Source organism: Mustela erminea, chromosome 12 (genome assembly GCF_009829155.1).
Source record: "Mustela erminea isolate mMusErm1 chromosome 12, mMusErm1.Pri, whole genome shotgun sequence".
Classification (NCBI taxonomy): domain Eukaryota; kingdom Metazoa; phylum Chordata; class Mammalia; order Carnivora; family Mustelidae; genus Mustela; species Mustela erminea.
In genome coordinates this window covers 25,203,913-25,230,965 of record NC_045625.1, presented here as the reverse complement: position 1 = coordinate 25,230,965, position 27,053 = coordinate 25,203,913, and the positions used below count along the sequence as shown (strand labels likewise).

At 47.7% G+C, this 27,053-nt stretch overlaps 1 protein-coding gene across 13 annotated transcripts in view; it reads left to right on the top strand.

The window, feature by feature from the left end:
- ZNF462 (zinc finger protein 462) overlaps positions 1-27,053 on the top strand; it is a 144,877-nt gene that overhangs the window by 52,446 nt on the left and 65,378 nt on the right. For 6 of the 13 annotated variants that reach the window (XR_004277365.1, XM_032307101.1, XM_032307104.1 and 3 more), the window contains 6 exons: positions 9,454-9,703; positions 10,252-15,869; positions 16,683-16,847; positions 18,469-18,755; positions 22,023-22,141; positions 25,956-26,147. Coding sequence is in view for 11 of the 13 variants with exons in the window: in XM_032307101.1 (XP_032162992.1) it covers positions 9,484-9,703; positions 10,252-15,869; positions 16,683-16,847; positions 18,469-18,755; positions 22,023-22,141; positions 25,956-26,147 (6,601 nt within the window). In the remaining 2 variants the exon portion in view is untranslated. The other 7 variants (XR_004277366.1, XM_032307109.1, XM_032307110.1 and 4 more) reach the window with 4 other exon arrangements.

Here is a 27,053-nt window from a genome sequence, read left to right as displayed (position 1 = left end):
AGCTTTCTGTTAGTAGCCCTGGCACGCGTTCTGGAAAGCAGACATGTGTACATTCATGCATACAACAGTTCTCATCAGGACCAGACCTGTGCTGGGCCCTGGGGGTCTGAGAACCAAAAGGAATACATGACTTGTCCTTTTAAGAGTGATTTTGAGTACCCTGAGGCTCCATCACTTTGAAAGAAGATAATTTTACATATTGAAGAGGAGAACATGGGCATCTCGTTTACCAGAAAAATTTTAGTTGGAGGCCACATGTTAAGTGTAGAACCTGACCATTTTTAATGATATTGACCCCTTACCCTCAAAGCCCGTGGGATCATCGACGGCGCAATGGCCTTATCACCAAAGAAAATTACTCACCCTAATCTTACACTTTTTTCTTGAAAATTTTTTAATAAAATACCCAAATCAGAAAAATAAAACTAAAAACTTGTGATCTGTAATCTGAAGACTACTAAGGTCATTTAGAATCATAGAATCATAAAATCTTTGAGCTGGAAGAGAATTGCTAATTACCTAATTCAGAGATTCCCTTGCCAGGACCCCAATGCAAGGACTATAAGGCAAGTGGGTTATCTAGAGACTGAAAATAACCCCCAGACAGGCTACTTGTGAAAAGGTTTCCAACCTCTGTGCCATTGACATTTTGGACCAGATCATTCCTTGTTGTGGGGGACAGCCTGGTGCTTTGTGGAATATTCAGCCACATCCTTGGCCTCTACCCATTAGATGCCAGTAGCACCCTAGTCTCTGGTTGTGATGTCTTTCAACCAAAAAGATGTCTTCAGAAACTCCCAAATATCCCTAGCCTGCGGTTTTTTTGGTGGTGGTAGTGGTGGTGCAGCTGGAAAGGGCAGGTAGGCAGAAGTCCTCCTGGTTGGGACCACCACTGTTCTGTACTAACCATAGTTTTAGTAGAAGAATCCAATCTCATGACCACTCTTTTCATCTTTGATTGGAATCTTCAGAGGCTTTGACTCATTCATTCGTTCATTCAACACATTTGCTGAACCCATTGTGTGACTGTCCCCAGTGCTGAAGATACCAGTGTGAGTAGACAGGCATGGACTTGCTCTCAGGGTGCTTATGTTTTAGAGGAAGACAGACTGCAAACGGGCATCTTATCAACAGTGAAGGAAATAAAGCAGTGGAATGTGGTAGAGAGAAAGCGAGTGTGGTCAGGGTTGTGGAGAGGGGGCTCGATTTCGTGAGGGTCAAGGGGGTGGGAAAGTGTTAGGAGGAGTTGTCAGGGAATGCCTCTTGGAGGTTAGAACCTTTGAGCCCAGACTTCACTGATGAGGTGTCAGCCATATAAAACTACACATTTATTTGTCTCTGAATAATAATAAAAGAAAAGGAGTAAATTAAGCCAGAAAAAAAGAGTCTTTTAGAGATGAAAAGGAAAACTTGTAAAACATTCCTTTTTTTGTCTAAAAAGGTTGAATATCATAATCTAATTTTTTCATTTAGCAAAATGACCCAATAAAGGCTTTGAAAGACTTGGTCAAGGTGAAGGTGATGGGCAGAGTCGTCACACCTGCTAGAAACATTCTTTTACTTGCTGGATAGGCATGGCATCTCTGTATCATTATCTTCCTTCCTATCAACGTAACAGTGAATAAGCTGAAGAAAACTAAATTGGGCAAAAATGAGACTTACCATTAGAGGTTTACAGAATGGGGGGCTTGGCGGAGTACTGGAGCACTCAAGTGTTTTCACATGGTGATAAATTCTAATCTTGGGTTGGCAAACGAATGTCTTAACTTTCTGCTTTGAAGTTCTTGGGGTGCAATGATTTTTAGGAGTAAATTTACTTGCTGAAAGTAGATTGGAGATTGCAAGAGAAAAGAAATTCCTTGCCTGTCATTTTTTTTTTTTTTAATTCCTAATTCTTGGGTATTTGTCAGTTCTAATACATAAACACATAATGTGTTTTTCCTATTATAAGATTCTGTTAATTTGTCAGAACAACCAATGGATAGGAATGGGCCAGTTGGTTAATTTAATGAGGAGGAAGGACAGCCTCTGATCATTTCTGCTATAGGTGGAGGAGGCCAGAGGAGAAAAGAAAAACAAACAAACAAAAGACAGCCCACAGTCTCCTGGAGCAAAAGGATCTCAAAGTGTTCATGATCCACACAAGCCCAGCCATTGTTTAGCTTTCTAGAAAGGAGTCTGCTAAGGGCTTTCATCCCGATGGGGTAGTTAGATCAGGAACCAGGGTTTAGAGAAAGATAGACTGAGGTGCCAGGCTTGTGTGGTCAGTTTCGTCAGATGTAAGAATGAGGCTGGAGAGGTCATTGCAGCATTTGAATCCGGCCCTTGTGTGCCACTGATACAGGCAAACTTGGAAAGATTCTGGTCTAAAGAAAGTGACTTATCTGAACTTCTGAGCGAACCATGTACAAAAGGCAACGTGCAAGTGTCTGACAGATTAGATTGGGATTTTCGTGGGCTTTTCCCTTAAATAAAAGAGTTCCTCTAGCAAAACTTCCTTATCCTCTCCACAAGGCAACAGCCATATACCATTTTTTGTTTTGTTTTGTTGCTTTTTTCTCAGAGTGGTAATAGAGAAGAAGGTAAATCGTTAAAATGGTTTCTGGATCCACTCACTGAAACTGTGGAATTTAGACTTTGTGTGGTTGGCCAGGCCAGCGCCGGGAGCTGTTAACCGCCAGGAAGACCTACATGACCAATGCCAGGGGCCGGTCAGGCTTTCAGACCCACTGAGGAGGTACCACTCGGTGCCTGGGTTGGTCTTTCATGGTGGGAAGGATGAGTTTCACCTCAACTTCTGCTTACTCTGCGTCTCAATCAGTTCTGTAATGAAGACCCAGCAGCATCACTGCAACTTCCCTTTAATTTTACAATTTTTATAATGAGAGTTCTTGTAGCATGAAAAGTGTCTGTAGAAACCCAGCCAGCATTCTGAAGAGTTTCTAAAGGAACACCGTGATTTTCTGTCTCCGCAGTTTGGGTGCGGATTGGCCCTCCAGGAGAGAAATCAGTTATCTCTTGTTCTCAGTGCTAGGGCGAGAATGGCCTCAAAAGTTTCCAAGGAACTTCCTGATGGGCCCATGACATTTCAGAGAATTCATTCAACACCAAGAGTGGCTTTCCGTCATTTGAAAGAAGTAGATGAGCTGGGATCTCATGTGTCACAGTTGTGTTTTGAGCATTTTACTGAAACGAGGCCTCTTGGTTTGTTTTGTTTCTCAAGGAGAATATTGTCAGGACACTTCTCAGAATTAGACTTATCTGGCGAACTGCAGGTTCCCCTTTCCAGACAATGAAGTCTAAAGCTGCTGAGATACTACCCTGCTTCCTCCCTTTCTTTTCTAGTCCCTTCTCTCCTCTTTTATCTCCTTGTTCAAATCACACGCTTCCTTTTCTAAGGACAGGAGAGCTGGCAGGCTGCCGATTGGCCTGTTGGCCTCAATTAGCCTTATATCATTGCAAAGGAATGCATGAATTCTCCAGAAGGTATGTACTATCTCTTTCTGTGTTAGACACTCACTACCTGCTTTCATAACAGGTCACTCAGCCAGAATTGCTCCTTATTTACATATCTGACAGTTTTTTTAGTCACTTAGATTACATCCCTGGTTGCTCATCTCATTTTAATGATGATCCCAAAGGCACCTGTTATGAAATAGTACTCAACGTGCCCTGTAACCCTTGAAAACTTGATGCAGAACAAAGCTAAAACAAGAGATAACCTGAAAAGGACCATCGCTGGCCAGAAAGCGAGTGGGTTCTTCATCGGCAGCTTGCCTGCTCCAGACTTGTGCCGACGTCCAAGGTCCACAGATGGACCACAGTCTGACCACATAGAACAGAGGCAACGTGCATTGGCAGGACTTGGGGGTCTCCTGGTATTTCTCTGCTCAGTATTTAAATTCAGTCTCATATTGGGGGTTACATATGTGATTGCAAATTAATCCTTTCTCTTCTGAAAATTTGGTTTTGAAGAACAGCTGTGTCTCCCTTCTGAATTCCTTAATTATTTATCCTCCCTGATATGTTAAACCTTTCATTAGTGTGGTGAATTGCCAAGAGTACACAGAACTGCTTAGATCATGTAGCAAACAGTATAAACATTTGATAGGACATTTGAAGACACCACATGGCAAGCCGGGATCTGTAGTGGAGCCGGATCGATGGAGGTAGCTTGTTGTCAAGAGTTCTTTGTTGGTCTATTTTGCTGGCTTATTTTATTACTAGGTTGTTTTGTGTGGTTTTTTTTTTTTTTTTTTAACTAAACATGGGAGGAATACATAAATCATGGGTACTTACTTGGAAGGGGCTGATTGTGCTCTGATAGAGTCCCTGTCCAATTTGGAGTGCACATGCTCATATCTGAGGTCAAAGCAAATCAGTCCAATTAATTATTGCATATGCAGAGAGAGAGAGAAAGTCTTTGTTTGCATTTGCCTGTCACCTTGATCCTTCTACTGGTGTTGTAAGGAAGTTTCACCTCAGTTTCTTCTCCGTGCAGTCGGGCTTGGAAAGATGCTTTAAATGATTTTTAAGTTACTAGAAGTCCTGCTTTGACCGTGACAAGGGCAAGTGATAAGTACTGATACAGAACACCCCTTGTTGTCAGAGTAGCAGCTCACGTCCACCAGTGGATGAGTTAGTGGTTTCCCCCCATTTTTCATCCTCAGCATGGAAATCCTTCCTCCCAAACAAACCATGGCAGTGCCAGGGCTTACCATTAGAAATGTTAACCACCTAACCCCCCCCCCTCCCCCAGCTCTTTGACCTCATCCTATCAGCTGTTTCCAATCTCCAAATATATTTGTAGGCTGATCTTCAGGTTCCTGATGCTTCTGTTTTTCTAGCTAAACTATTCCAGAGTTGATGCATTCCACTGCCAGTCCTTGGATAATTGGTTTTTCCATTCACTGGAAAGTAAGAAAAGCACAAACAACAGGTGCTAACTAAAACCTTTTCTTAGAATTATGATTCAGGAGAACTGGGGAGCTCAGTGCCTGATAAATGAAACTAGGTTTCTGGAGTGGACAGAGGAAAAGCACCTTATGGTGTTTCTGGTTCTATTTCTCCAAGGCTTTGAAGGTTATAATTAGTTGCTGCTGAATCCCTGTGGCCGTGGCGCCTCACCACTTTATTTCTGGTCTGCGGCCTTCAGGCAGAGAACAGGTTCGATCCAGGCAAGGCCTGTGTGTTTTAATTCGGGCACTTCCTGGAGACCGTTGGGACTTTGACTTGAAGACCATGTTTATGCAAGTCTGGGGAACAGCGTTCGCCAAGCTGCCCTGGGCGAGAGGGCTGATGGTGGCCTGGTGGTGAGAACACCGTGAACCATCCAGGGTGCCAACCCGTCTCCAGGTACGTCTGGGCCATGAGCGGAAGAAGAACGGGGCGTGAAGCTGCGGATCGCCCTCTTTCACCTTCACCGAGCCATGATGGCTCCCCGGGATCCTGGGCACAGAAACGTGGGGGTGCAGCTGGTGCAGACGAGGGAGCAGCCTGTGCCCATCATCCCCCTTTCCCCATTCACACGTGTACATTCCCGATCTCGAATGAGATCTCTCTGGGTTCTCTTTAACTATGTCTTCAAGAGTGTGTCAGATGTGGAGAATTGGAGTTAGGGTTTCTCATCCAGAGCCCCACCTTTGGAAATCCCCAAGCTAGAAATGGAAATGGAACACACCAGCAATGGGGAATAAATGATACTGAAGAGCTGTGAATAATTTGAATGCTCTGGAGGTTTCATGTGTGTCAGGAGGACTGATCACGTTCGCTGCTGGGGTATTAGAGAAGAATCCATACTCACAGGGCAGGTCCCTTCGTGGGTGGTGTTCAGAGTCCAGTCCTCGATGCCTATTTGACCTTGAGGGGCCTGGGAATACTGCCCGGGGTGCGGGGGGAGTAGGAGATGGGGGTGCTTGTTTGATTTGTAGACTTAGCCCATGACCTTCTGAAATAGCATTTCTTTTTAGTTAGTTTGAAGCTTCCTCTTCTGCTTTTGATTTTGCTGATTGGGTCAGTGGTGGGGAGGGGGGTATTGCTAATCTCATTATGACAGTATTTTTAAATGAAGTAAAGTAGATAGGAGGTCAAGGCTTTTAGCTTTAAATCATCATTTTGGAGCACGTCAGTGTCTAGCTGAATCTTTGAGGGTTGCTGCTCTTTCTGGGCGGATGAAGCAGTCAGAGAAGCAGCAGAGCGCGTTTCTCCTCTTTTTTCCTGGTTGTGGGTTTCTCAGAGGATTACCATCTGCTGTGAAAACATACTCTGGTTGATGGATGGGTCCTCCTCGGGTCCAGCTTTCTTTGTCTCCCGTCCTCCCCCATTCCTTTCTTCTCCTCCCGCTCTCACTCCGTGCACGTGTGTGCATCCTCAGTCTCATAAACACATCGGGTTTCTGTTTCTTTGATTGTTTAGGCCATGCTGGAAATTTCCGTTTTCTTCTTCTGTCAGCGTCTTCAGGACAAATGTGTACACAAAGGCAAAATGGCTTTCAAAGGAGGCTCCGTCTTCCTCTCGGGGCTTGGTGCAGACATCAAATTGAAGGCCGTTCAGCTGTACCTGACGCTGGTTCTCAGCAGCCTGGAGATTAACCTCTTCTAAGGCTCTGAGCTATTTTTGAGGTAGAGACTGCAACAACATTAAAGCTAGAACCCATTAGGAAATCACTTTCATCATCTCTTCTTTTTCCAAATCAGTGGGGTTTTTTTCCCCCCTGATCTCATGACCCTTTAATCTCCTTTGTAGCAGAACAAGGAGACTGTTGGTTTGTGTTTGCGTCCAGTGAAGTTAGAATCCTTGATAACAGCTTCCGAAGACACCAAGATATTAGAGAACCGCACAGCGAGATGAATTTCATGTCTGGGTGGATGACTTAGTGCTGAAGGTGCCCTGCTTTCCTTGTGCAGAACCATCATTTTTGTTGATGTTGTGCAAACTGGGCTCAAAATTTCCAAAAGACACACAGCAGAAAGCCTTTTGTTGCGTTATTTCTAAAGGCTTGAAGTTTTGAAGGGAAGAGATTTTGTTTTCCTCTCGGGCTACACAATGGAGCTTTCAGAGAACCTCTTTTAAAAGGAATAGCTACAGCCTTTGTGTTGAAGGGTGTGTCTGTTGGCAGGGTCTGCTGATGCAGACAGACTGGCTGGTGATTAACAAAGGTCATTAGACTTTGGAATCTGGCAAGCAGAGTCGGATGGTATGTCTTCTGTGTGTGGAAGGACGACTCCCAAGAAGCCAAGGCATTCTGGAGGTCCCCCCCAGCCCACCCCCAAATCCTGCTGTAGAACAGAGTCTGGTCCAGGATCGTCCTGCCATCACCAGTCAGCTCTGCTGGGACTAACGAACAAGCTTATCAATCATGGGATAAAAGAACCTTCGGAGATCTTGGTGAATGACATTTGAGGAGGAGAAAGGTGCTGCTTTTCGGAAAGCAGTGCAAACAGTTCATTCTTTGTTGGGAGCAGAAGAGCATAGGAGGAGCCCAGCCTGTTCTTCTACTGCTCATTTCTGATTGTCAGCCTAGCAGAATCCCAGAGAAGCCATGTTGTGCACGGAAGAGAAGCTCCGAGCTAAAATGGCCGCTCCTGAAGCTCAGAGGACTAGGGCAGCTTAGTGAGTCTTAGAGCTTCGGTGACGCAGGAGCTCATATCTCTTGAAAGTGTGATAAACACATTCAGCAGAGCTGTGGCTTGTTTGGCTGAGATGAAAGGGCTAGGCTTGGGGGATGGGGAGTGCACACTGGATGGTCTGCTTTTTTCTGTGAAGTGTTCTAAATGCAGGAGTCGTCTGCACCATGGAAAAATTTGTTTTCAGGTCTAATGGACTGTGCGAAAGGAGAAGTGGGGTGGGGCCTCAGTGACGGCTGTAATTTGATCCAGAGCTGATAGCAACCTCTTCCACACAATTTGGGTTGGCGCTTAGGCATAAAAGCTTGTGTATCTCGAATGTTGAGACTTAGCTGAAAAGACTCTGGTGCACCGTTCAGTGTTTATTGAAAAAGGATAGATTGCTGGGTGAAAGAAGAGGAGGTAAATATCCATGTCTCACTCTGCAAGCTCAGTCTGTCCAGAGCTGGACTTGCCAGAAGTTATTTTAGCAGGCTATCAGCAGGAGCATTCTTTCATAGAAAATCCGCCCGCAATGGCTCCTTTCTCTACATTTGACACATCGCTCGACTTTGTTCCTCCTGCAGAAACAATTTACCTTTTGCCCTAAAAGTAGCGAAAGTTGCAGTACAGTAGAAGTCTAGGAAGATCTGGCGAAGGCTTTAGTTCTTGGACATCTGGTTCTAGATTGCAGTGACTGAGTAGAGTTTGCCGTGAGCTCCATGAAGTAACTCACTGATTAAGATAATAACCGGGTATCTCAGCTCAAGATATGTATTACGATGGGACAGACTACACCTTCTAATACATTTTTAATTGCTTAATGGTGAGCCTCTCTGTTGAGTTAGTGGGAAGCTATCTGTGTCTCTCTGTCACCCAGCGAAGAACAGAGTGAAGGTATTTGGGCAAGTTCTGCTTTATTCTGCCCCAGGTTTGCAGCTTTTTGTGGGCAAGTACACACTGCACATTTATTTGTCAAGGAGAGACGTAGGAAAGGAGTTTCAGCTTAGAAGCCCCTCTTCAATACTGTTTGTTACCTTTATATAAACCGAGGTTTCAAGGTACAACTCTAAACTAGAAACTGGATTGTCATCTGAAGTTGGTGGATGGAGAATCTCATGAGAAAAAACAATTTATGACCTAGTTAGTTGGAGAAGCTGTTAGGTTGTAATTGGTAGATAGTAAACAGCAAAATAACCATTTAGATTATGAAACGCATACACACATGTGCATGCGCACACACAACTAAACTGGGGAAAGGGGGAAAGAGGCATACCCCAGTATCAGTTAAGGTATTAGAATAACAAAAGGTAGAATAAAAGCTCTCTCTACCACTACCCAAAATTCAATACTGTTTCACCATTTGGGGATGAAACATCAATGTTCTAGTATTAGAACAGCTAATGAAGATTGAAATTTGTCCTTTTTTCTGTACAGACATCCTCTTTACTTCTGAGAAGTTCTAGTTCCCAAAAAAAGGGGTCCAAGCCAGAATCAAAGTCAATATTGACTTGACAAGAAATTTGAAATCAGTCAAGAAATTCAGAAACTACTAAAACTCTTGACTGTTAAGGGTTTCCTTGACCAATGGCATTTGAAGACGTATTTATATCAAAGTGGAAAATGTTTATCTGGGGCCCCCCCCTACACTTTTTTGATGTTTGGATCTCAAGGACGCTATCCCTGTTATGTCTGGTTGCATTTCTTTGGTGGACATTCCAACTGGCAAAGTTCAGTGAAAGATCTGCTGATACTAGAAATGTTTCTGTTAATGGACTTGTAGCCCCATCGACTTGGGATATTCAGCTAGTACAGTTCTTTAGACACTGTATTCTGAATTCTGTCACAGGTTCCTAATGTGAGAAGGTAGGCCCAGATCATGGAGGTGCTACAGTGTGATGGCTGTGACTTCCGAGCCCCATCCTACGAAGATCTCAAGGCACACATCCAGGATGTCCACACAGCATTTCTGCAGCCAACTGACGTTGCTGAAGACAATGCTAATGAGCCACGATCCGGGTCCATGAATGCCAGTAATCAGACAGAGATGGAGTATTCTTCGATAAAGGACGAATTTGCGATCGCAGAGGATTTATCAGGTAAATCTTTGCTGATTCTGGGCGTATCTGATCTGTTTCATGGCGCCCCTCTAGTTTTAGCCTGTAGCCATGGGTTTTGGCACATGTGGCTTCTTCAGAGTTCTTGCTCTCTGCGAGCCGTCTTTGCAATTAGGGCGTCACGTTTCTCTACTTGAGTGTCCTATGTTATTGTCCTTTCAGCTTCCTTTATGTCTCTTAGTTTCCTTTCAATTTGGAGAACAGGATAGTACCTTGCAGAATTCTGGGATGAATGTCGCAGTGTGGGAAATGCATCTTTTTATAGCCCTAGGGCACGTTAGTGGAGATGAGGTGAGTATCGTCTCTAAAGCTGAACGCTGCGTTTTCATCTGTGAGAAGCGCTATGTGTGTGTTCATTAATGCTTCATTAATACTCTTCAGGGCCTCATCTGGAGATGTTATTAGGACTTTCGAATGTGATGTTTATTAATGAAGAACAGTTGAAAAGAAAAATTGATTTGCATGATGAAATTTCTTAATTCTCTTTTGTTTGCTTTTCTGTTCTCACTTACCTCATGCTTTCTTTTTAGGTCAAAATGCAACTGCATTGGGGACCGGAAGCTACTATGGCCACAGTCCAGGATATTACGGTCAGCATATTGCCCCTAATCCCAAACCAACAAACAAGTTTTTTCAATGCAAGTTCTGCGTACGCTACTTCAGGTCAAAAAATCTCCTCATCGAACACACAAGGAAGGTCCACGGAGCTCAAGCTGAAGGGAGTTCGGCGGGCCCCCCCGTTCCAGGATCCTTAAATTATAATATCATGATGCATGAGGGATTTGGAAAGGTCTTCTCTTGCCAGTTTTGCACATATAAGTCACCGAGGAGGGCGAGAATAATTAAGCACCAGAAGATGTATCACAAAAACAATTTGAAGGAGACCACTGCTCCCCTCCCTGCCCCCGCTCCAATACCAGACCCTGTGGTCCCACCCGTGTCCCTGCAGGACCCCTGCAAGGAACTGCCAGCAGAGGTCGTGGAGCGCAGCATCTTAGAGTCCATGGTCAAGCCTTTGACCAAGTCTCGAGGCAACTTTTGCTGTGAGTGGTGCAGCTACCAGACCCCCCGCCGGGAGCGCTGGTGTGACCACATGATGAAGAAGCATCGCAGCATGGTCAAGATCCTTTCCAGCCTCCGCCAGCAGCAAGAAGGGACTAACCTCCCCGATGTGCAGAACAAAAGCGCCCCCAGCCCCACTTCCAACTCCACCTATCTGTCCATGAATGCTGCAAGCCGGGAGATGCCCAGCGCCAACGTCTCCAACTTCCGGGGCTCCATCAGTAACTCCATCATGAGACCCAATTCTTCGTCCGCTTCCAAGTTTCCATCCGTGTCTTACCCTCAGATGAAGCCGAAGTCCCCTCACAACTCTGGCCTCGTTAACTTGGCGGAGAGATCGCGTTATGGCATGGCTGACATGACCAATTCCTCTGCTGACCTGGAAACCAACAGCATGCTGAATGACTCCAGTTCTGATGAAGAGTTGAACGAGCTAGATAGCGAGAACGGCTTGAATGCCATGGATCACCAGACGTCAGGCATATCTGCAGAGCAGCTGATGGGCTCGGACGGCAACAAGTTGCTGGAGACCAAGGGGATTCCATTTAGAAGGTTCATGAATAGGTTCCAGTGCCCCTTCTGTCCCTTCCTCACTATGCATCGACGTAGCATCTCCCGTCACATAGAAAACATCCATTTGTCCGGAAAGACCGCTGTCTACAAATGTGACGAATGTCCGTTTACTTGCAAGAGCTCGTTGAAGCTTGGGGCTCACAAGCAGTGTCACACAGGTACAACGTCAGATTGGGATGCTGTGAATTCCCAGAGCGAGAGCCTTTCTGCTTCCCTGAACGAAGGTGTTGTGTCTTATGAGAGCTCGAGCATCAATGGCAGAAAGCCGGGGGTCCTGTTGGATCCCCTGCAGCAGCAACAGCCGCCACCCCCGCCGCCACCGCCACCCCCACCGCCGTCCCAGCCGCAGCCACCGCAGCTACAGCCGCCCCACCAGGTGCCAGCCCAGCCGCAGCCCCAGCCCCCGCCGGTGCAGCCGCCCCAGCCGCCCGTGCCAGGCCCACCCCTGCACCCTTACAAATGCACCATGTGTAATTACTCCACCACGACTCTGAAAGGGCTACGGGTCCATCAGCAGCACAAGCACTCGTTCTGCGACAACTTGCCAAAATTCGAGGGGCAGCCCTCAAGCCTGCCGTTGGAGAGCGAGACAGACAGCCACCCCTCTTCCAGCAACACTGTGAAGAAAAGTCAGACCTCAATTCTTGGGTTGTCCTCCAAGAACAATTTTGTAGCTAAGGCCTCTAGGAAGCTCGCCAACGACTTTCCCCTCGATCTGTCACCCGTGAAGAAGAGAACGAGGATCGACGAGATCGCAAGCAACCTCCAGAGCAAAATCAACCAGACAAAGCAGCAGGAGGACGCGGTGATCAACGTGGAGGACGACGAGGAGGAAGAGGAAGACAACGAAGTGGAGATAGAGGTTGAGTTGGACAGGGAGGAAGAGCCCACAGAGCCGGTCATGGAGGTGTCCACATCCTTCTCGGCCCAGCAGATCTGGGCGAGAGACGCCGGCGAGCCCCAAAAGGAGCCCAGCTTCAGAAGCGTCGCCCACGACTACAATGCCACCAACGGGGCGGAAATTGAGCTCACCCTTTCCGAAGACGAAGAGGATTACTATGGCTCCTCGGCGAACATGAAAGACCACCAGGTTTCCAGTACTGCTCTGCTGAACACCCAGACTCCCATCTATGGGACAGAGCACAATAACGAGAACACAGACTTTGGTGACTCTGGACGGCTTTATTATTGCAAACACTGTGACTTTAACAACAAATCGGCCCGGAGCGTCAGCACCCACTACCAACGGATGCACCCTTATATCAAGTTCAGCTTTCGGTACATCTTGGACCCCAACGACCACAGTGCCGTGTACAGGTGCCTGGAATGCTACATTGACTACACCAACTTTGAAGACCTGCAGCAGCATTACGGTGAACACCACCCAGAAGCCATGAATGTACTCAACTTCGACCATTCGGACCTGATCTACCGCTGTCGATTTTGTTCCTACACGAGCCCGAACGTCCGAAGCCTGATGCCACATTACCAAAGAATGCATCCCACGGTCAAGATCAACAACGCGATGATATTTTCCAGCTACGTCGTGGAGCAGCAGGAAGGGCTGAATACGGAATCCCAGACGCTGAGGGAGATTCTGAATTCAGCCCCCAAGAGCATGGCAACTTCCACTCCCGTGGCTCGCGGTGGCGGTCTGCCGGCTACATTTAATAAAAACACTCCTTCAAAGACCTATACTCCAGAATGTGAAAATCAGAAGGACCCCTCAGTTAACACTGTTGTTGTTTACGATTGTGACGTTTGCTCGTTTGCAAGCCCCAACATGCATTCTGTCTTGGTTCATTATCAGAAGAAACACCCGGAAGAAAAGGCTTCCTACTTTAGGATCCAGAAAACCATGCGAATGGTGTCTGTGGACAGGGGCTCTGCCCTTTCTCAATTATCATTTGAGGTGGGTGCTCCAATGTCTCCCAAAATGTCCAACATGGGTTCCCCACCCCCCCCACAACCCCCGCCACCAGACCTCAGTACTGAGCTTTACTACTGCAAACACTGTTCGTACAGCAATCGGTCAGTTGTGGGAGTGCTTGTCCACTACCAGAAAAGACACCCAGAAATAAAGGTCACTGCCAAATATATCAGACAGGCTCCTCCCACAGCTGCAATGATGAGGGGGTCTGAGGGGCCTCAAGGCTCCCCTCGGCCACCCGCCCCCATGCAACAGCTGAACCGCAGCAGCTCTGAGCGAGATGGCCCTCCTGTGGAGAACGAGATGTTCTTTTGCCAGCACTGTGATTACGGGAACCGGACGGTCAAGGGTGTCCTCATTCACTATCAGAAGAAGCACCGAGACTTCAAGGCCAATGCAGATGTGATCCGGCAGCACACGGCCACCATCCGAAGCCTCTGTGACCGGAACCAGAAGAAGCCTGCCAGCTGTGTGCTCATGGCCCCCTCCAGCGCGGAGCGGGACAAAGCGAAACTTCGAGCGCTCAAGTGTAGGCAGTGCTCGTATACCTCCCCCTACTTCTATGCACTGAGGAAGCATATCAAGAAAGACCACCCTGCCTTGAAGGCCACAGTCACGTCCATCATGCGGTGGGCGTTCCTTGATGGCTTGATAGAAGCTGGCTACCACTGCGAGTGGTGTATCTATTCACACACAGAGCCCAACGGTCTGCTCCTGCATTACCAGAGGAGGCATCCAGAGCATTACGTTGACTACACTTACATGGCTACCAAACTCTGGGCTGGGCCAGACCCCTCCCCTCCCTCCCTCGCGCTGCCCACGGAAGCCAAAACCTACCGATGCAGAGACTGTGTCTTTGAGGCCATGTCCATCTGGGACATCACCAATCACTACCAGGCATTCCATCCCTGGGCCATGAATGGTGATGAGTCGGTGCTGCTGGATATCATCAAGGAGAAAGATGCCATCGAGAATCCCCTACCCCCCTCCGCCGAAGAGCTGGTGGGTCCCGTGAATTGCGAGAACAGCTTGCCCACTCCACTCCCCGAGCAGGATGCAGAGTGCCCAGATGATGCGAGGCTCTCCCCAGAGAAGAGCATCCAGCTGGCCTCCGCCAACCCGGCCATCTCGTCCACCCCGTACCAGTGCACAGTTTGCCAGTCTGAGTACAACAACCTGCATGGCCTGCTCACCCACTACGGGAAGAAGCACCCCGGCATGAAGGTGAAGGCGGCCGACTTTGCCCAGGACATCGACATCAACCCCGGCGCTGTCTACAAATGCAGACACTGCCCCTACATCAACACCCGCATCCACGGCGTCCTGACGCACTACCAGAAGCGCCACCCAGCCATCAAGGTGACCGCCGAGGACTTCGTGCACGATGTGGAGCAATCCGCGGACATAGCGCAGAACGACGTGGAGGAGACGAGCAGAATCTTCAAGCAAGGCTACGGCGCCTACCGTTGCAAACTGTGTCCCTACACGCACGGCACCCTGGAGAAGCTCAAGATCCACTACGAGAAGTACCACAATCAGCCCGAATTCGACGTCTTTTCTCCGTCGCCCCCGAAGCTGCCGGTCTCCCTGGAGCCCGAGATGACCACAGAAGTGAGCCCCTCCCAGGTATCCGCTGCCGAGGAGGACATGGGAGAGGAGCCCATGTCCACGTCGCACTTCTCCGCCTCGCACCTGGTCTCCCACACTGTGTTCCGGTGTCAGCTCTGCAAGTACTTCTGCTCCACGAGGAAGGGCATCGCCAGGCACTACCGCATCAAGCACAACAACGTCCGCGCCCAGCCGGAGGGCAAGAACAACCTCTTCAAGTGCGCCCTGTGCGCCTACACCAACCCCATCCGCAAGGGCCTGGCGGCCCACTACCAGAAGCGCCACGACATCGACGCCTACTACACCCACTGCCTGGCCGCTTCCCGGACCATCAGCGACAAGCCCAACAAGGTGATCATCCCGTCCCCACCCAAGGACGACTCCCCGCAACTCAGCGAGGAGCTGCGGCGGGCCGTGGAGAAGAAAAAGTGCTCGCTGTGCTCCTTCCAGTCCTTTAGCAAGAAGGGCATCGTGTCCCACTACATGAAGCGCCACCCGGGGGTGTTCCCGAAGAAGCAGCACGCCAGCAAGCTGGGCGGCTACTTCACGGCCGTCTACGCGGACGAGCATGAGAAGCCGGTGCTGATGGAAGAGGAGGAGAGAGGCAGCTTCGAGAAGGCCGAGGTGGAGGGAAGCGAAGCTGCGGAGACCGAGTGGCTCCCGTTCCGCTGCGTCAGGTGCTTCAAGCTGTCCTTCAGCACAGCCGAGCTGCTGTGCATGCACTACACCGACCACCACAGCCGGGACCTCAAGAGGGACTTCGTCATCCTGGGCGGCGGCCCCCGCCTGCAGAGCCCCGCCTACCAGTGTAAGCACTGTGATAGCAAACTGCAAAGCACAGCGGAGCTGACCTCACACTTGAACGTTCACAATGAGGAATTCCAGAAGCGTGCCAAACGTCAGGAGAGGAGGAAACAGCTTTTGAGCAAGCAGAAATATGCAGATGGTGCTTTTGCAGATTTCAAACAAGAGAGGGTAAGGCTATGTTTTGATTTCCCTTCCCCCAGGAGGCCTCTCATCACTGGTGCCCACACGCACTTCTTCGTTGCCAGCCAAACTGCTACAGGCTTCCTAGTGACTTAGCTTTGCCAGAGAGCTCCATAAGTCAATTAAACGTTTCGAGCTTGATTAGCCCCCCATCCTAGGCTCGCCCTTCTCCACGGCCCGCTCCCCTCCCTCCCACTCTCCCAAGGCTCCCGTGGGGGAGGGCCGGGGTGGTTTCTCTGTATCTCCTTCCAACAAGTAGCCGTACGTGAGGCCCCGTTACACGACGCCGCTCGCTCTCTTTCTAAGGCAGCTGTGGGCCGTCTCTTGGTGTCAGCCGTGGTGCTGGTCCGCAGTGTCTGCTACAGGAACCTGCCATCTCCAGGAGTAGATTTGTCTGATTGGTTGGTTTTCGGGTTTGGGTTTTTTTTTTTTTTTTTTTTTTTGGTTGATTCTTTTTCCTGGTCAAGACGTTCACTAATGGCGTAGCTTTGCAACGTTTCACCTGCGTGGTTGACACTGCTTTGAAAACCACCCGACGCGGTGGCCGTGACCATGACGCTTCTCCACAGAACTCTGCTCTCCTCACAAGTCGTAACATGTGTGGGTTCCGGAGACTTTTGCGTGGCAGGCAGCGCGCCACGCTCTGACGACCTCGTTCTGTAAACACACGGCCGTATCTCTCCCTTGGTTTCTAACCTGCTAATCCACTTTGAAATAAAGTCCGCTAGTAAGCGACAAGCGTAAACGCCGGCGTGCGAGGGAGGGCTCGGAGTACTGATGGCTACCACTGTATTTTACCAGCCTTTTGGTCACTTAGAAGAGGTGCCAAAGATCAAGGAGAGGAAGGTGGTGGGCTACAAGTGTAAATTCTGTGTGGAAGTGCACCCGACGCTCCGAGCCATCTGCAACCACCTGCGGAAGCACGTCCAGTATGGCAGCGTCCCCGCCGTGTCCGCCGCCGTGAAGGTGAGAGTCAGGGAGGGGGGAGGTGTGGATGAGCGGTCAGGTGTGCGAGCCGCTCGAGTCACTGATTAACCCCCACCCCCAACTGTGCCCCCCCCCCACCCCCCCACCGTTGCGCAAAGCAGCTCAGGAAAGGGCGTCCCAGGATGTGGGCATTCCTGAGCTGCGCTTGGATCGGTCTGGCTTGTTTTGATTTTTTTGCAGGTTGGACCCTCTTCATCTTTCGTGTCTCCACCCGGTCGCGTTTCGATCTGGTTCCCTTCCACGCGGATAGTTTGGTGGAAACGGAAGATCCGGGCCTCTCGGGACAGGAGGCTTTGGGTCGCCCTTCTGTTCTGCATGTAGTGCCATTAGGTGTTACGCTCTTCCAAGTTGCCCGAGCTCTTGAGAGGAATCAAGTGGGTCCTGTTCCCATCATCTTCTGCTCCTCCCACTGCCTGACTTCTTACTGTTCTCATCCTGCTGACGGTTTAGAGAGCCCAGGAGAATCTTTTACTTCTTATCCTGGGTCCTCTGAGGAGCGTGAGACACATGAAATCTAAAACTATGGGCCTTCGAGTCACAGTAGGCCCCAAGAACCCCTTGCCCTAATTTGGCTCCTTTATCCTCTTTTTACCCATATGTCGCTGACCAGTGTCTTCCCTCCCTGCCCCAACTTCAATTACGCTGCCTGTTTTGGACGTCATAATCCTGAGAGTAGCCACAGTTTCGGGGACCTGCCTTCCAGGATATAGCTAAGCACTGATTTTTGAGCAGAGAAGTTAATTAGTTCGGGGCTTGGCTATTTCTCTCTAGATACGTAAATATGTTTTCGTTATTGGCCTTTCTCCATCTGGTGTCCTGTTTTTGCCCATATAACATGGACATAAAGTCTCTGCTTTCCTTCGCTGAAGACAGAAGCCCTTCTGGCTCCCAGCAGAACAGTGGCCCCTGGGGGCGCGGCAGTCAGCCTCTTCCGTGCCACCACATTGTGTCTCAGGCTTGTTTCCTGGAGTCACTCGAGGGAGACAGAGCAGTTCTTCATGTGTAATCAGTAACCCAAGGAGTCACCTCCAAAGACGGGTGTCTTAAACTCAGGCTCCTCCTTAAGTTTTTCAGTCGATCATACAGCAGCCTCCCATTCAGTGGGTAAAGTCACCGTACGCAGGGTGGGGGGAGGAGCATGGGTGGCAAAGGGCAGGGTCCTTCCCTTTCCTTCATTTCCCGAGGATGGCCCACGCTGGCTCCTAGATGCCCAAACCTCTCTGCTGTGTTTTCCTCTTCCTTCCTTTCTTTTCTCTGAGCCATAACCCTAACCCTGCTTTGTGTGAGTTCAGGTGGGATGGCAGTTTGAATTTTCTTTCTAAGATGGGAGCAAAGTGAATGAATGGTCTTCACAGTGGGGGAGCCTCTCTCTCTCAGGCAGTGGCAGCCTGTGCCGGGACATGTTGCCTTCACATCACCACCGCTGCATGGCAGGCGGGTTTGCCCTCCCTCTAGGGGGAGCTGGAGAGGCAGGGGAGGAAGCTTGAACTGAAGATGCTGATGACTTTGGGAGAATGAAGGGAGCGGAGGAGTGCTGAAGACGATGATGATGGATATTTATTTTGTTGGTGGGGCATGTGTGTGTGTGTGGTTCTCTTAGCAGGAGGCCGAAGACCCTTCCCACTTGTTCCTGGATGGATTGGAAGTCGCCAAAGATGCCAGTGGCACCCTGGTGGACCGGGTGGATGGTGAACACTGCTTGCTTGATGGAATGTTGGAGGATGAAACCCGGCCGGGGGGATACCATTGTAGTCAATGTGACAGAGTCCTGATGTCCATGCAGGGGCTGCGTTCTCATGAGAGGAGCCATCTGGCCCTGGCCATGTTTACCCGCGAGGACAAGTACAGCTGCCAGTATTGCTCCTTTGTTTCTGCTTTCAGGCACAAGTAAGTGCTGTTGCGTGCCCGCAGGTGGGGAAGAGGGAGGTGTCCTAGCGGGAGGCAGCTGAGCTGGAGCTGGGGTTGGGGGGTAGTGAGGTGGGGGGTGGGTGGAGGCGTCCAAGAGCCCCACTGAGGGCTTTCACTTGCTGCTTAGGTTACCTTGAGCCTCAGTCACCCCATCTGTCAAATGGGGCTAAGAGCCCCAGATTACTTAACATTAGACATGGCAAATACAGGTCTTTTTCACAAGTGGCTATTTTGGAGGCCTTGCTCTGATTTACAAAAGACTAGAAAGTAGAGGAATTTACTGGTGTTATCCGTCAAACATTCATCCAGAACCTCATCGTCATTTGAGGATGTAAAGTTCCATTTAGGAAATTGAAGGTCTGTGGAGGTAAAATTAGGACTATTTCATTCCCTGTTGTGACCAAAGAACCATTGCTTGAGATGTTTCTTAAAAAGACCTTGAAAAGTAAGGAGGTTCCTGATGCCAACAGGTGCTTTTGAAGTAAAGGGAGGTTGAGGCAAAGGAGAGGCCTGAGGCCCATCACAGCTTTGGAGTCATGGATTTGGAGTATTGTGACTGGCATTTGGGGGTGATGGGAAGGGGGATGGTTCCGAGAAGAAACCACCTTTTATTGCCTTTCTCTGAACTGTCTGAGAGGGATACGCGATGAGTAATGTGTGCCACCATCTTGGATGGAGGTGACCGATTGGAAGACTAAATGTGTGCCACCATCTTGGATGGAGGTGACCGATTGGAAGACTATCATGCTGTTTATCTTTAGGATGATTGAAAGTAAATGTTGGGTTGGTTGCTTCTTAAAAAGATAAAGTGCTGGATAGTTGTTGAAAGCCGGAAGGAGGCAATGCTTGTCCAGAGGGTAGGATGGGTTACAGATCCTGAATTCTACAGAGCCTAATGTCTCATCTTTGTTGTCAGATCTGTGTGCCGATGTAAAGCTTGTGTAGTTTTCATCGGTTTAAGAAGTATGTATTCCCCAGCATCTGTCCTGCTTTCTGACACCCAGTAGAGGCTCGGCAGATCCCTACTGAATAAATGGATACCCTCTGTGCTAGGCAGTATGCTGGGGACTTGCGGGATATGAGGGGCATATAAAGATGAAGAGGCCATGGTCAGGGAGCTGAGGGAGTTTAGGGGCTAGGGGAGTTATAAATAAAGCAAGCACACAAATGAGGCAAAATAAGGCACATATCTTTCAAAAATGGTATCAGTAAAATGCTATGAAATTTCAGAGAAGGGTAATGTGACACCCACTATGGAAGAATTGAGAAGGTTTTATGGAGTAGGGAGCATTTGAGTCAGATCTTAAAGTCGGAAGACAGGGGGCGCCTGGGTGGCTCAGTGAGTTAAGCCTCTGCCTTCCACTCAGGTCATGATCCCAGGGTCCTGGGGTAGAGCCCTGCATCAGGCTCCCTGCACAGCAGGGACCTGCTTCCCCCTCTCTCTCTGCCTGCTTCTCTGCCTACTTGTGATCTCTGTCTGTCAAATAAATAAATAAAATCTTAAAAAAAAAAAAAAGTCGAAGACAGGACTTGTATAGTTTGGAATGGGCGTACAACATGGTGGAAGGGATGAGAGCATAAGCCCGTGGAATAGAGCATGAGGCTGGTGGGTGCCCGGCTGGTAGTCTAGTCTGACTAATCTTTAAGGTATAGGTAAAAGAATAGGGGAGGATAGAGTAAGACTTGAATAGAGACCATATTTGGAGTCTTTGAATGCAGAATTAAGACTTTTTAATTTATATTACCAGCAAAAGGAAGACTCTGAAATGAGTAGAGTCATCATAATTGCTGACATTTATTAAGACCTACTATGTGTCAGGCAGTACGCTAAGCGCCTTCAAGTATTATCTCATTTTATTCTTAAGTCAGCCCTGTGAGGTACGGTCCCACTGTGTCTCCTATTTGTGGATTAGAAAGGTGAGGAGGTTTATGTAACTTGCCCAGGCCATTCGGTTTATAAACAATAGCTGGGATTTGAACCCAGGCGGTCTCACTCCATAGCTCATGCTCTTGAGTTGACCAAAAAAAAAAAAAAAAAAAAAGTTGGGATGAACCAATTAGGAGGCAGTAATAGTAGGTAATCCGGGAAGTTAGAATGGAACTTTGGGAATGGTTGAAAGAAGTAGGATCTTAATGATTTGGAAAAATTGACTATAATATAGGGGATGAGGGATGAGAGACAAAGTAGAGGACAGATGACACCCAGGTGTTCCGTCTGGTTGACTGAGAATGGTGGTGTCCTTTGTAGAAGCAAGGAAAGGAGAAAGAGCGGCTGTTTGGAGGTGGTGGGGGTGGTGGGGGGTACTGATGGTTTTGTTTAAGGGCTGGTTGAGTTTAAGAAAGCTGAAGGACACCCAGAGGGAGATGTCAGGAAGTGATTGAAAGCGCAGCTTTGGAGCTCAGAACATTGTTTGTTTAAATGGTAAGCAACACCATTCCCAGATGAGTCATTTAGAATGGAATCTAGTTCTCTGGGGTACCGATACAAATTAAAACACCTTCCCACACCTTGTTTGGGGGATTTATTATTTTCTAGACTAGTAATTATTATGAAATACCGGGAGTTCACCATAATTTAATAACTTCTTTATAAGTTGCTCTGGAAGACTGAGGTACAGCAAACATGGTAGTGTTTATCAGAAGGGATAAGTGGCCTTTGGATCACAAGACTTCTTTGAAACCTACCTTCCAGTTGCCTCCATATTTACAAAGATGTTGGAGACATGACAGCCCATTGCAAGTAGCTCAGCTACCTTGGAACTTCCCTTCCCCTCCTGAGTGTTCACCATGAATGCAGAGTTGAGATTTAAAAAGAAAGCCCTTTCTAAATGCAAAATTTCTCTAATTCTTTTTTTTTTTTTTTTTTTAATAAGTTAAGGAACTATTTGATAGGCATTCCTCCCCACCTTGGCAGAAAACTTGCATTCCCTGGTATTTCATCTTTTCTCTTTGAATGCCCTCTTCCGATTATACATGCTTCCCGGGAAGGGAAAATGTTCCCACTGCCCGGTATCTCAATCCAAAAAGGCTCTTGATATCTTCTTTCCTTGAGCCCCTCCCTTTCAAGTAGGCATGACCACTCTTGTCATTTTTGTCATTGTTGTTTTTGGTTTGGGTAAGCACCATTGTTGAGCAAAATGACTTTGAGCAGCTTAGAAGTGGGATTGCTGGAAAAGGGCAGGGAGAAAAATGTATGTAATTGTTAATCCTGTCCTGTTTCTCTCTCTATTTTTCTTCTCCATCAAGCTTGGATCGCCATATGCAAACCCACCACGGACACCATAAACCATTCCGGTGCAAACTCTGCTCCTTCAAGTCCTCCTATAACAGCCGGCTGAAAACACATATACTCAAGGCTCACGCTGGTGAGTTGGCCTTCCTGATGCAGGAGTCCTCTGGTTTTGAAATCCTATGGTCTTCCCTGAGCGAAAGTCGAAGTCCCTTATCCCGCACATGAGAAGAAGTTATTCTTGACTTGGTTGGTTATTTATTTCTATTTTAATCTAATGAAGAAACATAAAGAAAAATTATAGAATAACCTGAAGCCAAAATAAGCCAAGGGTGACCAAGCCCATGTCACCCAAGACATAGTTGAGATGTGCTGCTAACAGGCTTTGTTTCTGTTGTTGTTGTTGTTTAAAGATTTTATTTATGTATTTGCCAGAAAGAGACACAGCGAGAGAGGGAACACAAGCAAGGAGAGTGGGAGAGGCAGAAGCAGGCTTTCTGCTGAGCGGGGAGCCCGATGCGGGACTTGATCCCAGGACCCTGGGATCATGACCTGAGCTGAAGGCAGATGCTTAACAACTGAGCCACCCAGGCACCCCTGGTTTTTGTTTGTTTGGTTGGTTTCTTATAGGAATTTCTAAATTACCTACCTGGCCTTTCTAATGGAAATGCATGAACTGTTAGCATCTACTGAAGATAATTCCCAACTAAAATGAAAGTATAATCTTGAAGAAGTTCAAAGGGACAGAGTCCCTAAGACATGCAAGATGTCTCATGAGATACCCTTAAATACATTTCCTTACAAGAGATAAGAAATGACTTGGGTCCTGAGTGTCCAGAAGCTGTGCTGGTCTCTGTTACTCTTTTGTTCCATCTCCTCATGCTTCTGTCAGGAACAGTCCCTCACCCGCCAGGCTTGCACTAAGCATGTTCTATCCATCCCACTCATTAATCCTCATGGCAGTCCTAAAGGGTAGGTGGTGGTGTCCCCCTCAGCATCAGAGGAGGATATAAAAATGTAGTGACCTGTTCAAGGCCATATAACCCACTCACTAAGAATTCGACTTCAGAAGAACAGCCTGCGTCCTTATCGCTGACAAGAAGCTGATGGCCTCTCTTTTTTGCATCTGATGGAAGATGCCTGCTGGTAGCACAGGAGAGCTCAGCCAGGAGAGGAAAGAGGTGTGGTGCAGGGAAGGTGCTGGAGAGGGGTCTAGGGGCCTCTCCGTGGTGTTCTCAGCCACACCCGGAAGCCAGACTGCACATACACCCTTAGTTTAGGGTCCCTCTCCGAGGTTTTGACCAACTTTCCTGGTGTTGGGTCCTGTCAAACTGGCCTCATGGAATAAAACTCCTGAAGCCATCCAGCTGTTCCTAGCCCCACTGGGCACGGATGGGATGGGGAGACTGGTTCTAGACTTCTGTTCGTATTTTTATACTTTTGGGAAAAGTCTACTGAAGCTATGGAGTAAGAGGCTTCAGGGTTCAGACCGCTCTTTTGTGACATGTGTGCATATTGTAAATTCTTCAGCTGGGACAGCATCCTGGGGAGTCTTTCTCACAGATCTCCACCTTGGCCAAAGCACTGTTAGCAAGAGGAGTTGGGTAAATGATCTGGCCCTGTGCGAAGGACTTTAAGAAAGTACCAGAGGCTGCCTGGAGACTCCAGGGCAGTGAGGTGACTACGCACATGGTCCTTCTGTGCTCACTGGTTGGCGAGAAGGAAGCATCCATAAAGAGAGGGGGAATGCTAGAATTTGTTTCTCTGAACACCTGGGAACCTTGGTGTCTGTGGCGTGGCGTTCAGCCACTTGAGAGCAGCTTGGCTTGCAACAAGCCAGTGCGTTTTCCAAAACACTTGTGTCATCTTGTCCATGCTAGGTGGATTATTTTATTTTAAAGGGTAAAAGTCACATAGACAAATCAAATAATCTGGATTTGAATTTTCTCTCATGTTGTGCTACTTGCCACTACCTAACCAGCTTCATGCAGCCAGACGTGCATTAAAAAATTTAAAAATGGAGTAAGAAGGGCCGTGGTATTCTATACAATGATTATATATATTGACATGTGTATTTCTATGTTATATGGGAAATTATATTCTATATATCCATATTTATTATAGTAATAGTTACCACTGTTGACAACCAGGCATTATCCAGACTCCTAGATAATAGCTGGGGACTGACTGAGGTTCTGGCCCGGGTCGTCTGACTTTGAACTTCTCTTCCATCTTGGGCTGTAGTGTGTTGCGTCACTCAAGGTTCTCTTCAAGGCTTTCTTGGAAATATGTGCTCTGGGAGTCATCAGTGGCAACGCGGAGGCTGAGTGCAGAGTCTGGGTTCCTGCGCTCACCTGGCATATGAAGACATTGAGTCATTTTCAAGGTTGGGGGGGAACAACCCATCTCAGCTGGGTCAGAGCAAACAAAAAGGTTTACCTTCTCATTCCTGCTCCGCGGCTCTGTCCAGAGGTCGCCCTCACAGTTTGGCCCACGAAACTTTCCTTGCCGAAGGGCCTTTCTGCTCTTTTTTCCCCCTCTATTTCCTCCTCTTTCCCCACCTCTGGTTTTAAAATTTCGCCTTAAAAAGAAATTAACAAAAAACAAAAAACAAAAAAAACCTGCTCGTTAGGGGAAATTTGGAAATGAAAGAAGAAATAAGAGTCAGTCACCCCATAATCTTATTCTCTAAAGACCACTGTTGTTCACGTTTGATAACACTTCCTTTCAACCATGGCCTCTATAATTATTTTTAACAGTTGTGATTATAAGTGAGTCAAAAATATATATCGTGCCTTTCTATTTGTTTTTCTGAAGATCACTATTTTATTTTCTGTTTTTTTATATTATTTAAGAATTTATTTTAATGAATTATCATTCATCAAGAAGCTGGTACTTGTTTATTTAATCATTTCCTTATGACTGGAAACCCTGTATGTTAAAGGATATTTTTTTAGTATCAGGTTGGAGCGGTGCAGATAACTGAGCTGCAAGCATGAGGATTCACATCCTTTTGTTAGGAAAAGCAAAATTGCTTTCTGAGTCGATCAAACCAGTGTTTGTCCCACAACATAAGCATGTCCATTTCACAGCTTGGCTTTTTAAAATGCACTTAATTTAAAAGCTGACTTTGGGCAAAGGTGAACCATACTCTCATTTGGTCACTGTGTTTCCATGGTATAAAAATAATTAAAATAAAAGTAGGAAATGTCCTGTTTATCAAAGAATATTGGAGATACACACATGCTTATACATATACAACTATCTCTTAGTTTAAAAAAAAAAATGACTGACTTTTACCCATTTCTCTGCATTATTGATTAGATAGGGGCATGGGGTTTTATGCTGAGGTTTGTGAAGTGGTCCAGAAAAAACAAACTAGAATGTGTGGAATCAAGGAGGTGACTAGTCAGCAAAGACGCAGAGAATGAAAATAGCACAATAGAGTTTGCACTTAGTTACCCTGTGCTTGGAAAGCCACTGATAGGTCCTTGAAGTAAGAATTAAGCATATTATATTGTGCAGATGATAAAAAGCATCCTTGAATGAAAGCCGACGTGGTCATTTCTAGTGGAGAGAGAGAGGGAGAGAGAATGAGAGACCAACCTTTTCTGAAGGAGGGATCGTAGACATTCAGTTTCACTCCCTGTTGGGGAATCCATGCATGGGTTTGTCCCTGTAAGTAGAGCATGAAATGAAAAGGGACCGGGTCACCTGATTCTGGAGCTCATGGAAGAGTTTCAGTCCCAGAGGAGGATTGTGGTTGTGGGAAGGGGTGGGTAGCTGGTCTGTGAGGCTTCTTAGACCCTGAAACTTCAGAAGTCGCATCTCTTGCGTGAATTAACTGTACTTCATCTCTTGTGTGAATTAACTGTGCCATTTTGTTTTCTACCCCACCTTACCCCCTTCCCTCCTTTCCTGTTCTGCCCCTTACCGCCATCTTCTTCCAGGTGAACATGCCTACAAGTGTTCTTGGTGCTCATTTTCCACCATGACAATCAGCCAGTTGAAGGAACACTCCCTCAAGGTCCACGGAAAAGCCCTGACCCTCCCCAGGCCACGAATTGTCAGTCTGCTCTCCTCCCACGCGCACCACTCCTCCCAGAAAGCTACCCCGGCCGAAGAAGTAGAAGACTCTAATGGTAATGAGGGGCTTGCGAGTGCTAGCTCACCACCCAGGGTGGAGCGGGGTCATTGCCAGTCATTCTTCCCAGAGGGAAATCTAATACAAAACCATGACGGTTCAAGTGAAGGAAGAAATGTGGAAAGGTGAAATGCTATAGACATTGGAGTGGGAGGGTGAGGGGCCCTTGGGGACTGTCTGGTGCTGCGGCCGAAATGTCTCTCTGGACGTGATCATGTGAGCGTCGCTCATGGAAAGAGGACTCCGTGTGCATGGACTAGTGTTGGAGTCTCCCGTGTGGTTGTGAGCAGGAGCGTAGATAGGGTACCAGGCAGGTTTATTTCTTTGTTTACTTAGTTATTTATAGTCTGTGTTGTTCTTAAAAAAACAAAAAAAAAAGCCTGAAAAACAAAAAAACATGTGGCATGAAGAGTCTGGCGGGGGCATACCACGCCACACAGAATTCAGAGGAGGAGATGGAAGGGGGGTGGGGGGCAAGTCTCTCTGATCCTGTTGCAGTGTAGGGGTCGTGTCATGATTTCTGGTAGCCAAAGGTTGACGAGGAAGCGGCAGCTGAGAAGAGGGTTTAACTGCTGAGATTTGGAGCTTCAGAAATGCAGGGAGCCATGGAGGGGTCTCCTCAGAGGGGTCTCCTCGCTGGCAGTGTCCCCCAGTTGTGCAGAAGTGGCAGGTGTGACATCGTGAGCCAAAGGACAGCTTATTGTTTTGACCACGCCAAGAAGCAGAAGTGTTTTAACTGCTCAGCTTGCCTCTGGGGGATTGCAGAAATCAGGTGCTTAGGACAGAAGGAAGCGTACAGATTCTCAGGGGTCTGGAAAATCCCAGAGCTGCTCCCTTTTCTGCCCCTACAGTCACCAGACATCTCCTACCAGCTCAAGTTCTTCCCAGCCTGGGAACACACTGT